This window comes from Mus musculus, chromosome 1, assembly GCF_000001635.26.
Source record: "Mus musculus strain C57BL/6J chromosome 1, GRCm38.p6 C57BL/6J".
Taxonomy (NCBI): Eukaryota; Metazoa; Chordata; class Mammalia; order Rodentia; family Muridae; genus Mus; species Mus musculus.
The window spans coordinates 83,153,690-83,167,608 of NC_000067.6; the positions used below are offsets into that span (position 1 = coordinate 83,153,690).

Below are 13,919 nucleotides of genomic sequence, written 5' to 3' on the forward strand. Positions count from 1 at the left end.
CTACATTGTGTTCAGAGGACACTGTTTTCTTGTATTCAAACCGATGGCTTCTGGCTCTTGAAATGTCTCTTCCCCTTCCTCTGAAATGATTTCGTGAACCATGGGAGGAAGCCCATTTAGGGAAAAGCCTTCTGTAGCCTCTTACTCTCTTCACCTTAGATAGTTGTAGGGTTTCATGTTAATAGCCATGCACTGCAAATGGAGGCTTCTCTGATGAAGGCGAAGAGATGCTTTAATGTATGGGTATAGTTGAAATTCCTTAGAATTCCATTTAAATGTACATCTACTTATTAGAATAGTAACAGTAGGTTCTTCCATAGGGCCTATGACCTGTGTAGCCACAGGTTCTCAGTCCGGTGATGGTGCTGGGTCTGGATTTCACCTCAAGGAGTAGGCTGTAAATCAGATCAGAAAGTGGCTAGTTACTCACATAATGTTCATACCACTACTGCACCAGTGGGGACAGATGTTACTGAAGCTCACAGGGTTCAAGGCTGGGTAAGACTGATGATCATTTTTCTTTTCTTGTAGTGTGGAATGTGTCACATCTCTCTGCACCATGAAAGCTAGCCAGTAGAGAGGCGACCCCTCGGTCAGAAACAGCTTGATGTATCCATGGTCCGGGTCTCAAGTGTGTGGTGTCTTCAGCAATAGGGGATTTGATTGCTATCAGGTTCTGGACGGTAACCAATAATTTTTGTAATAGCCTGTAATGTTCAAGGGTCTATGGTACCTCAGTGGCCAACAACTCTGAAAAAGGTAATCCATTCCTGGCACTAGAGTATGTATGTATATATGTATGTATGTATGTATGTATGTATGTATGTATGTATTTATTTATTTATCTTGTAGTGTCTAGTAGGAGCATCATTGTCCTAATATGGGGGCAACTCCATTTTAACTCTTTTCATCTATGTTTATACATACAGACAATGCAAATTTTAATGGACAAAACTAGTTTGGATCATGATTTTGTAAACTTAAATCCAGAAAAGATTGTTTCTCTTGTGATAGCACAGCACAGTGGGGAGTGTGTGGTAGAGCCAAGTGTTCACTTCATGGCTGATATTCAGAAGAGAGAAAGGAAAGAATTGGACCCTTCTATCTGTGTTCAGAACATACCCCTAACCTAAGTGTGACTCAACCTAAGTGTGACTCATTTCAAATCCACCTGAACACTGATTCCTTGGCAGTGTTGTTCAGAATTAGGTACCAGTAACAGTAACATATCCAGCTTTACCAGATCCTTCATGCATATTGACTGACTGACTCAGTGGATCCTTACTGCCAATTTTCAAGCTCCAGGTAAGATCAGATGTTTCTGAGTTTTGCTTTCGGAGTGCAAGGAAGGACACTTGAGGAAGTGGTAAAATGTAACAAGATATCATGTACTCTGGGACTAAGCGGTCCCTCTACTCTGAGGCCCATTGAGCAAGACCACCTCTAGTTTCTGTGCATAGCTCACCTTCCCTGTGTGGCTTTTAATGTCCAATATTCTCTTCCTCTCCAACAGAAGATGGAGGCTGTCTTTTATCTACTGCTCTCAATGAAGGCCCAGTGGTGCAGACTCTTTGCTGATGCAGGTCTCTCTCAAGAAGGGTCCAAATGGATTCCACAAAACCTAACTGTAGATGAAGCTGTACTCCAACTTGGCTCTGTCTGTCCTCCATCAGTGCTGAGCTAGACCCTTGCTGCCTACCCTGACTTCTTGCCTTTGTCTCCTTGCCTTTCTCTCCCTCTATCACTTTTAGGAATGACCCTCTCCCCCACTTTTACCATCCTGGTGACCTTATCACTCTCCCAGCTTGTGTCCACTGGGAGAGTGTCCAATTTGTCAGTTACTGGGATATCTAGAGCACAGCTATGTAATGAATTCCAATTTTTTCCTATGTATTTTTGGGGGGGGGCTCATTCAGATATGAAGATAAGGTCTCTCTCTCTCTCTCTCTCTCTCTCTCTCTCTCTCTCTCTCTGGTGGTTTGAAGAAGAGATTATACTCCATCATCTACAGCATTTGCACACTTGGTTCCCAGTTGCTGGTGCTGTTTGGGGAGGCCTACCAGGTGTGGCCTTGCTGGCACTGGGGGTGGGGATTGGAGAGTTTAAAGAATCCTAGAGTTTTTAGTTCTCTCTCTCTCCCTCCCTCCCTCCCTCCCTCCCTCTCTCTCTCTCTCTCTCTCTCTCTCTCTCTCTCTCTCTCTCTCTCTCTCCCTCCCTCCCTCCCTATCTCTCTCTCCCTCTCTCTCTCTCTCTCTCTCCTTCCTCTATTTTTCTCTTCATGCTTGTGATTTAAGATGTGAGCTTCTAGCTTGTTGCTTCTGCCACCATGTTTGCCTACTGCCACCCTTTCACACCATGATGGTGAGGGACTCCCTCTGGAATCATAAGCCAAGTGAACCCTTCCTTCTGTAAGTTGCCTTGGTCACAGAAACAGAAAAGTAACTATACTCTGACCTGTTATGAATATAGTACAGAAAAGGGCTGACAGTGGAAGATAGGACCCAGCTTGAATCATTCAGTTTGGGTTACTTCAGTCAAACTTATTAAACCAATGCAATCTCAAACTTCATTCTTTGTGATTATTACCAACAAATTTGCTCAGCAAGTGTAGGAAGATAGGAAATGAGCATAGAACAAAATTTTCTGAAGGATTCCCAGATAATTTTGTTGCTTCTATGCCTGGACTATATTGTGAGAACTGAAGGCCACAGTACCTTCACTTGTCTAGCTTGATTGGTTTAGAGGAGTGAAACTAAGGCTACTGACTGCTCAAGGCTGGTCCCCACAAGAACATCTCAGTTCAGACTGCTGCAATAAAGTGTCACGGACCATAGAAATGGATTCCATATGATTCAGGAGGCAGGAAGTCTGAGGGCAGGGTGACCCTCTAGTCAGTTCTGGTGAGTCTCTCTTGTGGGTTTTAGGTTGTTAACAGCCCACTGTATCCTTACATAGAAAGAGGATTGCAGAGCCCATTGGGGGCATCCTTTATACCAGCCTTACCCTCAGGAACTAAGTAGTTCCCCAAGCCCCATTTCCTATACTATCCCTTTTGGGTAAGAATTTGAACATAGGATATTTGGAGAGAGTGGAACAGATAGTCAGCCCACTGCAGGGGACAGACCTAGAGTCAGACACTACATTCTGTAGAAGTCCTTGCCAATGCCGATTGCTCATCTATTGAGGAATTGCACAAAACCACTGAGGGTTCCATCCATGAAGGGTGGTAATGTCACCCTGTGAGAAAGCCACACTAAGCCACAGACTGTGATGCAGACCATCATCTGGGCAGTGTGTGCACGTGTGTGTGTGTGTGTGTGTGTGTGTGTGTGTGTGTGTGTGTGACTCATAGCTCAACACACTGGAGGTGAAAGAACTCTGCATACTTGCACACTGGTTGAGAGACTGGTCCTGTGGCTTCTGGTAATGAGTAAGCAGTAAGTCAACTTTAACCTCAATTTGAGCCACTGCCAAGAGAGATCTGAGTCCATTTGACACTCTACCTGCTTTTTATTTAATGACCTGTTTGTACACAACTAGAAGACAATAGTTTTCTAGGAAAATGGCATATGAGAACTTAGATTGGACATTTGTCAAGGGTTCTGGTTTGTTGAATTAGGACCCTAATGTCCCTAATATAAGAGGTCCTTGGAAGGACTACTATGGTTTTGGAAACTGAATAGAACTCAGTGTGCCATTTCTGAATAATTGTTCTCATACAGAGACCAAGGTAAAGGCCTGTTGACTTCTTGGGAGGTCTTGGCCCTGAAGAAATTGGGATTCAACTTGAAGGGTATGTTTAGTTTGGGTTTGAAGAGGTATGTATTGAGGGCTTGGGCCCCAAATGTAGTGGTGTTCAGAAACAGGGTCTTTTGGAGGTGACTGGGTGACTCTAACTTCATCAATAGATTGACCATTAAGGGAGTCACAGCTTAATTGTCTATTGGGAATTAGTAGCAGCTAAAGGAATTGGGGCCTACTTGGAAGAAGGAGAACATTTAGGGGTTCCCTTAATTTTCCCGTCCCCTCCCTCTGTTTGCTTCCTGGCCACAATGAGGTGGATAGCCTCCTGTAGAACATGCTGTGATGTTTCAAGGATAGACCCCCAAAGTGACCGAGTCAACCATAGACTCAAACCTCAAAAGCCATAATCCAAAATAAGCCCTTCATCATTTAAGTTGATTCCTTTCAGGTATTTTATTATAGTAACGGAAAGCTGACCCAGAGAGAATGGGGTGGGGGCAGTGCTGCCTTTTGGATTGGGTCAAATAATGCATTGTGGGCAGGACTTTCTGAATTGTATCCTCTCTTGTGGACTATGACAGCAGATACTGAAGTAACTTGCTATAGTTATGAAGGCAATGATGCTGTAAAAGAAGCCCTGAGGGCAGGTTTGAATTGTTCTACAGAAACCATGCCCATCAAGATTAATCTAATAGTTCTGCCCAGGTATGTGATGAAAAGAAGGACACTGGGGATGACATAGTCTCTCTGTCCTCAATCAGGCTATGGCAGTCATCAAAGAGAAGATTGAGGAGAAGAGGGGAGTGTTCACAAGAAACTCAAGAAGAGCGAAGACCAGAGTGTGGATACTTCATTCCTCCTTAGAATAGGGAACAAAACACCCATGGAAGGAGTTACAGTGACAAAGTTTGGAGCTAAGATGAAAGGATGGACCATCCAGAGACTACCCTACCCAGGGATCCATCCCATAATCAGCCACCAAACCCAGACACTATTGCATATGCCAGCAAGATTTTGCAGAAAGGACCCTGATATAGCTGTCTCGAGTGAGGCTATGCCAGTGCCTGGCAAATACAGAAGTGGATGCTCACAGTCATTTATAGGATAGAACACAGGGCTTCCAAAGAAGGAGCTAGAGAAAGTACCCAAGGAGATGAAGGGGTCTGCAACCCTATAGGTGGAACAACAATATGAACTAACTAGTACCCCCAGAGCTCGTGTCTCTAGCTGCATAGTAGCAGAAGTTGGCCTAGTCGGCCATCATTAAGAAGAGAGGCCCCTTGGTCTTGCAAACTTTATATGCCCCAGTACAGGGGAATGCCAGGGCCAAGAAGTGGGAGTGGGTGGGTAGGGGAACAGGGAGCGGGGAAGGTATAAGGAACTTTCAGAATAGCATTTGAAATGTAAATAAAGAAAATATCTAATTAAAAAAAGAGGGAAGTGTTCAGTGTTCAGATGGAGCCCAAAGTGGTCACAGATACAGATGAGACTGAACGTGCAAGGCAGCTGGAACGGCTTGAAAGAGAAGATGCAGAAGTGGATGGAGATGACGATGCAGAAGAAATGGAAGCCAAAGCTGAAGATGACATTTTGGAAAACAGTCCAATTTACAGAGTACGAGGCAGCCCTTCCTGGCTGCAAACCCTAGACTTGAAAGTTTTCCAGTATTGGAAACTTGAAAGCTGAATATTTTTATTTCCAAGTATTTAAGTATTCAACAAGCCAGAATCTAAATGCCCTCCTTCATGTCAGCTGTTTTCACATAGTGGCTCTAACACCTCAAGTATTTTTCTAAGGGAGTGGCTTGATTTGACCAGAGACAAATCTTCAACAGCAGTCCTAATATTGGGCTTACAGTTTCCATTGCTCATGTCTCTGGAATGGCACCCTTATGGTTCAGAGATTTACCAGAGGCTCCAAACACAAACAATCAATCACAATCTTTCTATATAAAATGTATTCAAGCGAACATCAAATAAATTTCTGGGATATTTAAAAAAATTGCATAATTGTATTTGCTCTTTATTGAAAACTGTATGAACATTTTATTTTCCACAACTACTCTTTTTATCACACTCTAAAAGAAGCTAAGATAATCAGTCGATTTGGAGAAAATTTAAACAGTTAAAGAATTAACTCTTTTCTATGTGGTGGACCAATGTCAAAACTGGGACACACTGGCTGCTCCTCAGATAGCTTGCTACAGCAAGCTATGGCTGAGCGGCAAGCTGAGTTTACCCAGCTCTGGGCTGCCGCTGGGCTCCCCTGTACCCGCCCAGAAAAACTTGCGCACGCGCCTTAGCGTCCTACTGCTGTTTGTTAGTTTCCATGGCTACGAAGCCCCTCAGGGTAGGAAAGTAGGAAAATGAAGCTTAAGAGCCTCTTGCTTCGCTATTACCCACCAGGTACGGGGTTCCCACGAGTGGGCCCTGGCTTCCCTTTCTGGGATGGTCTGGGACGAAGGAGGGGGCGGGGACTCGAGGAAGGGCTCTGAGTAGCCGGGTCTCAGTGACCAATTGGGACAGGTAGTTAGAGCTCCCCAGTCTGGGTCACCCACCTTTTCATACGCTGCCGACCACTGTTCCTTAAAGTCCTTTATGTGACTCTTTGAGAAAGTCTTTAAACTTTTAAATGCTTTCTAGTAAATTATGAGTCTGAGGAGGGAGGGGCCGAGGGGTAGTGAACAGTGACACCCTGGGACAGTGTTTTCTGGAACAACAGAGATGAATCTACTGTTATTTTAAAGTCTTAATGATCAAGTTAAAGCGAAGGACACATGAAAAGAAAAACTCATACTCCACTGAGCGCGCCACCTTTGTCACACTCTCCAGTTTGCTGCAGTAGGAAATCAGTTTATGATATGAACGTCCAAGGTAACCTGCTTTGTGCGCCTCGCCATGTGCCTTTAAAGAAGGCCAGAATCCTTGATTCCAACGTGGTGATTGTGAATAAGCCCACGAAATGCTGCTGTTTTAGAGTAGGGTATGCTTTTCTGGTGGTCATAAGTTATGTGTTGGGGAGGGGGGTGGGGTTTGCTCACCATGAGAGAATAACTGAAATACAACTTGTTGAGGACAAAATAGGAGGAGAACTCTCAGCTTCTCGAAACTCAAATTAAAAATAAAAGGGTCAGGGGTGGGGTGGGGAGGGCCGCAGTGAGGAAAGTTATTTTCTGACCTCTGCACACATGTTCTGTGGCTCTCATGTGTGCGTGTGCACATACACATAACATAAATGAATAAATGTAATTGACAACAAAGCCCTTAAAACTTGGCTCAGGGTAACGGCTGACTACAACGGCTCAATGAAACATTTGGGTAAAGAAACTGCAGAGATTTCAGAGTAGAGTAAGTGAATTCACTTTGTCCTGGTTTCAGCATGACAGTTTTAAGGGTGTGAACTTGAGGAATCTCAGGGCACGTGTCTCGTTTGCCTCAGCAAAGCAGCCAACATTTTTTAGCCAAAATGTCTAATAGTCAAGGCTGTTATTTCTTTCTTTGAGGCCATCCTGATTTTGTTCCTTTTGTGCTTTGTCCCCTGTCAGCAGGTCATAGGTTCAGCATTTTGTATTTATTTTCTTCAGAAGCTACACAGACAATCCTTTACTCGCCCTGACACCACTTACTGCTCCTCTCTGCTCAGTCTTTTCCATCTATCAATAAATTATATCAGCTCTACTTCCAAAACATTTGGTGAATCTCTCGGTTCAGCCCTCTTTCCCCTCCCAGTTCGACTCAGCATCCTTTCCGTTTGCTGACACACTCCAGCCCAGTCCGTCTCTTGTTGGGAAACTTCAGGGTCTGCTCAAGTGCTTTCTTGGCTTTGAGTCTCATCTACCGTTTGCCAGTAGAATCTGAACCCAACACCTCCAACAATCGCCTAGTATGCTCCTGTTAGGCTTAGAATAAGATCTACAGTCTGAAAGAAATGGCCCAGGCTGCTCTGTCGACTTCTAGAACTTTACTCTCTGCCATCTCTATAGTTTAGGTCTCTGACCTATTTTTCTAAAACTTACAAGAAGGCCTGTCATGCACTGTCTCCCTTCTGGACAGAGCTTCCCCTAAACCTCACAATGCCTAGCTTCTCTTTACTTTGTTTCAGCCAATGTAACTGACCCAGAGAAACCTACCTTTTCCACATCTCTTACTGACTTCCTGTATAGCATTTTTTTTTTTTTGCTTTTGTTATATTTATCATGACACTGTGATGGTTAGGTTTTTTTTTTTTTCCTCCCTTAACTGGACACAGCTAGAGTCATCTGGTAAGAGGGCATTTCAATTAATAATTGTCCCCCCACACCAGATTGGCCTATAAGCAATTCCATGGTCTTTTTCTTAATTAATGATTGATATGGGAGGACCTAGGCCATTATGGCTGGTGCTAACCCTGGGCAGTTGCTTGGACTGTATAAAAAAGCAGGCTGAGCAAGCCATGCGAAGCAAGCCGGTCAGCAGTGTTCTGCCCTGACTCCTGTCTCTGCTCCTGCTTGAGCTCCTGCCTGGACTCTCTGCACTGACAGACGGTTATAGGGGTGCATAAGCCAGAGAAATCCAACCCCCTCTCCCTCCAAAGTTGCTTCTAGTGATGGTGTTTGTCTAGGAGAGAGTCTGATAAATGATCACCTCACTTCCATCCCTCAGCTGTGGAGCTCAGGCTAGGAATGTAGTCTCTGAAGCCTGAGCAGCCAATTCCCAACACATTAGACATTTTCTTTGGGGTGAGTCGATTGGATACATCAAGTTGTCAGCCAACAGCACTTACCTCACACTTCTGCTGACCTTTCAGTTGCCACCTTTGTTGTCCCTTCCCTTCAGTGCAAGGCTGCTTTGAACTTCGCCAGGTCCTCTGACCTTCTCCTTTCTGTCTTTAGCTCCTTTCCTCTTTTCACTGTTACCGTGCTCTGGAGTCTGTACATTTTAGGATTCCCCACTGACCTCCATGTTTCTGAATCCACTCGTTATGTCTCAGGTTGGGGGACACAGAGGTCCTTGTACTCGAAGAGAAGCACCGAGAGATCCAGAAGTGTTAATCACACCGGGCTGTCTCCTCAGTGGAAGAGATAAAGTCAAATACCTGAACTCCATCCAGAAACCCGAAAGTGGATTTTGTTAACAACTTGGTGGCCTCTTTGCTATCTGTGGAAGCAAACCTCACTCAGAATCCCCTAAATGGTTATTTCAGACTCTCTGCTCCGAAGACCATTACTCATCTTTAGGGGAGACGTCTGTCACTCGCACTTTATGGCCTGCTGACTTCTGTGCTGTTGGTCAGAGACCACACTAGAGTCTAGGCTTTTCAGCTATAGACCTCACCCCCACGGCCACTTACATTTTGTAAGAGTTTTGACACACTCACACCTTAAGCTTTATTGTGCATCTGGAACTGGACTGATTGGTTTGACTGTTGCCTGGAAGTTGTGCTGTGTTTCAAATATGCTGACAACGAGCTGGCACCAGACTCCCCAAGGTCTGATCCAGGTTGATGAAGTCAGCCTGCACAGGGGTTTTCATTCTTTCCTCTTTGTGTGATTCACTTTCCTGTCTGGCGCCCACACGGAGCCCCTCAATCACAGTCATGAGCAGCAGACAGCGGGATGAACATGGCTACTCTTTGGTTTCTAAGATGAGCACTCTGCCACCCTTTCACTTCACTGTTACTCCTTGCTCTGTCCCATTGCCTCCTCTCTCTTAGTTTGGAATGTTCCAGACCTCTGACTTCTAACTTCTCTTACCCATTCACATTCATTTGCTGGACATCTTCACCTATTCTCAAGGCTGAGAAAGCACCCTGAGTGGTCCAGCGCACCTAGCTATCTATCTGACATCTTCATAGGCACGTCCAGTGTAAACATGGGGTAAGTTCCTCATGGTCTCTCCCACCTCAGCTGCAGCTTTGGATCTATACTAGCTCAGGACAAAGACTGGGACTCATTCCTATTTGTCCCCCACCCCACCCTATCATATCTTGTTTGATGAGTAATTCTGTCAGTTTATTTTTTTCTCTCTCTCTCTCTCCATCCATCCATCCATCCATCCATCCATCCATCCATCCATCCATCCATGCATCCATCCATCCATCCATCCATCCATCCATCCATCCATCCATCCATCCATCCATGCATCCATGCATCTATCCATCCCTGTCTCTGTCCCTGTCTTTCTCTCAATATCCATCTGATTTAATATTATCCCAATATTACACCGGTATTAATAGATATCAGAAACCTCATTCATTACATCAGTTTCTCTATTACTATAGCTTCCACCTTGCCCCATGTCAGCAGAGCGACCTGGTGACTGCTGAAGTGTCCATCTGAACAATTTCTTCTGCTGCTCCAGCTCCTCTCACACTTTTGTTTATTTTTAATCTCAAAGGCAAAGGGCCATGCGGTCCAGGCTCCTGCAGGACCTCATCCTTCTGCCTCTCTAGCGACAGCACTCCATTCTGTGTGCCTTGGTCCAGCTGGGCGTGGTCCTACTCAAGCGTCCCTGAGGCTGGTGCTACTTTTTACTGAAATATTTTTTTCTGTGATCATTTGCACAGCAGGTATTCCCAAGCTTTTAGCCCTGTCCTCAAAGGTGTATCAAGTGAAGCTTAAATAGCTTCTTTTTCTACAAAGTTCCATCTTCCCAAGGTAGTTTCCAGACGTTTGATTTTATCACTCACCCTACCACACCCCACCCCACCTCACCCCAGGGCGATATCAATCCAATATACTTACTTTTTACTGTTTTTTTTTTTTTTTTTCCTGCTTATCCTTCCCCACAAGATAAGGATTCCAGTAAGGACTTTGCCTACTCTGTTTATCATCTATTTTCAGCAGCTACATAGAGCTTGACGCATAAAATATCCAGTCACATGTGTGTTGAATAAGCTAGCTTGGTGAGGTGACATGCAAGGATGATGTTGGAACTTTAGCTGAAATGAGACTAGAACAGAGAAGTCTGATCTCTGCTTGACCCAGCTCTGACAGTCAATATTCTAGCAGGAGTCTCAGACTTATCGCAGGCTGCAGAATCTGGCCTGCAATGCTTGACTTAATGATTATTATTATTTTTATTTTTTTTAGTGAGGCCTCATGGTTGAGCACAATTAGATATTTATGACTTTTTAAATTCCAATCCTCGGGGTGGTATTTCATATGCAAGTTTTCCAGACTACTGAATAGCAAGTGGGCGTTTTAATAACATTACCATAAGGGATAAAAATGCGCGACACGGAATGCTTCCTGTACTCCATCAGGTCTATATAGAGAATCGCTTTTGTTTCGCCTTCTGCGGCTCTCGTTTCAGTTCTCCCACTTACAAGTCTGGGATAGCCTTCTGTTAGCATGTACTAAATCAAACCTGTCCCGACCTAAATACCTGATGACCAAGTGCACGCAGCAGGATGTGGCTGAGACGATGTAGATCGTTTCCTGCTGGTGCTAGTCACGTGCATTGGTTCACCAACTGATAAGATTTTGGATTTTTGAAATTTAGGTGCTGACTGAGCCTTCCCACCAATTATCTATCAGCCTTTGTCCCCTTTGTTTTGGTCAGGATTAAATACACAACAGTTAAAGTGGCCAAGGTTCCCATCACCTCCAAAGCTTCGGCTGTTCTGAGTAAAGACTACGACTATTTCTCGATGCATTGGTGATGTATGAGGGTAGAGGCTTCTTTCTGAAGTGTTTTCAGAATTATGCTTATTGCACAGTGACTGGCAACCAGGAGAAGATGAAGGCTACTGAGGTCTGGATACAAATCACTGAGGGGAGGTGTACACTATCAGCATCGTTTTCTGTGTTTTGTTTTTATATTCTCTGTAGCTCCGGTTGGAGCTCAGTAGCTGTGAGAAGGGCAAACACACCTGCCTTGACACTTTACCACGGTGACACAGCCAAATATGCTCATTTTAAATATGCTCATTTTGAAGGACTCAAGATAAGTAGTGAACAGAAATAGAAGCCAAGCAGATCTTTTGAAAAATTCATTTGCTAAGTTTAAAACTTCATTTTCTTAGGACTCTAGGTTGTATAATGTGGGGTGCCAACTTCTATTTTTCCCTAATCTTTAAGGCACAGATTATTGTATTACTTATCTATCCTTATAGCAGTGGTTCTCAACTTAGCTAATGCTGCGACCCTTTAACACAGCCCCACATGTTGTGGTGACCCTTGACCAAAAAATGATTTTTTGTTGCTACTTCATAACTGTACTTTTGCTACTGTTAGACACAGTAATGTAAATATTTGTGTTTTCAGATGGTTTGAGGCAACTTCTCTGAAAGGGTCATTCAACCCCCAAAGGGACTGAGACCCACAGATTGAGAACCTCTGCCTTATAACTCTTACTTGACAATCACCCCCCCTGCGCCCCGAATGCTTGCTTTCCTCAATAAAAATATACAACATACCAATTTATACATAATGTAAATCCTATGGTCACAGTAGAGGAAAATTGTTTTAATGATAGCAGTGCCTTGCATTCAAGTAGGTTTTACATAGTTCAAAATATTGTATCTTTTTTGGGTTTGATAATCAGCTGGAGCCCTCATTCCTTAAGAGTTTACACCTTAACAATGTTAACTTCTATTACCCTTTCACTCTTTTCTTTATTGTTTTTTTATCAGTCTTCTTATTCTTTTTAAAATTTATGGGCATATTTAATTAGACCCAAGTCTTAAAAAACACACTGAAGAAGAACTAAGAGTGCTCTTGTCCTTTGGAGGATGTGTGATCCCCTGATAAAGGCACTTCATACAGTTGTATGAGCCATTTTTAGGCCCATTACCACTGAGTGTCACTAACATCCACAATCTTTATTAATCTCTGAAAATTATATTTTTTATTTTCTCTCATTGATGAAGCAGAGACTTGTATTGTGTATATTCTCATCAATGAGGTAGGGACTCTTATTTTGTATATTTTTCTCATTAATGAGGCAGAGACTCTTATTTTGTATATTTTCCTCATTAATGAGGCAGAGACTCTAACTTTATATATTCTCAATAATGAGGAAGAGACTCTGAGTTTGTTAGTTACTCATCACTGTCTGTTGTATTTTCATTTTTCCAAATTAACCACTCATGCCTTCTTGTTTGCTTTTCTTCTTTATATCAGGCTAAGAGTTCTTCGTACGGAACTCCCTGAGTCTAAATCTTTCCACGGATCATTATTTGTTTTTTAATGTCATCCACTCTTTTACTGTGTGGGAGCTTAAAATTAATTGCAAAAGTCTCTTTCAAAATTTTCATTTTTAGCCCTTGAGTTTCATGTACTTCAAACTCTGGTTACAGATATTGAAATATGTTCCGTTATTCAAACTACTTCATTTTATTACAAACTTAACATCGTTAATCAACTTGCAGCATGTTTTTGTATGTGTGTAGCAGATAAATGTTTTAAAAAATTTAAGACAAGGGTTTTTTAAAATAATTATTTATTTATTTTATGTATATGAGTATACTGTAGCTGTCTTCAGACACACCAGAAGAGGGCACTGGATCCCATTACAGATGGTTGTGAGTCACCATGTGGTTACTAGGACTTGAACTCAGAACCTCTGGAAGAGCAGTCAGTGCTCTTAACTGCTGAGCCATCTCTCCAGACTTATATGTTTTAAAAATCCAGTGAATTTTTGCATCATTACTTGTTAAACAACACATTGTTTGGTTGTTAGTTCTGTATGATTCCTTCACCTTACTTCAACATGTCAATGTGTTGATAATTTCTATCATGGTGATTAATTTTGTATCAGAACAATACTTATTGTGCTGCATAGTAAGACAATATCCAAGTTTCAAACATAAAAATTTCATGGTAGCAGCTTCATACATTCCCTTGGCATCTTTACAATGCTGACGTGTCTTTCAGAATGCCGTCTCTGCATTTGTCACATTTTTCTGGTTTTTGCTAAATGGTTCAGATATATTGTGTGTTTCTCTTTGATTTTTACAGTCAGGCACCACGTAATTTCCTTTGCAATAGTAAATAGCACCTTTCTATTAATTGCATCTTCATTTGTTAATATGAACACATTTCTCATCAAATTTCAACCTTAGATCATTGAATTGTTCTTTTAAACTCCATTCAGTTTATTTCTATATCATAGTGCAATTAACTAAGGTCTTAAAAGATTTTAGAATGTGATGGATTTAATGAAAACCTAAGGATGCAAACTAGAGTGGGTAGG

At 42.8% G+C, this 13,919-nt stretch overlaps 1 protein-coding gene across 10 annotated transcripts in view; it reads left to right on the plus strand.

Annotated features, from left to right (window-relative positions):
* Positions 1-6,052: 6,052 nt before the first annotated feature.
* The window catches only part of Daw1 (dynein assembly factor with WDR repeat domains 1), a 50,836-nt gene continuing 42,969 nt past the window's right edge, over positions 6,053-13,919 (plus strand). For 5 of the 10 annotated variants that reach the window (NR_164165.1, NR_164164.1, NM_001372243.1 and 2 more), the window contains exon 1: positions 6,066-6,149. Coding sequence is in view for 4 of the 10 variants with exons in the window: in NM_001372243.1 (NP_001359172.1) it covers positions 6,110-6,149 (40 nt within the window). In the remaining 6 variants the exon portion in view is untranslated. Of the gene's footprint in view, positions 6,150-8,317; positions 9,599-13,919 lie in introns of those variants that run through there. The other 5 variants (NR_027636.1, NM_027725.3, XR_373545.3 and 2 more) reach the window with 4 other exon arrangements.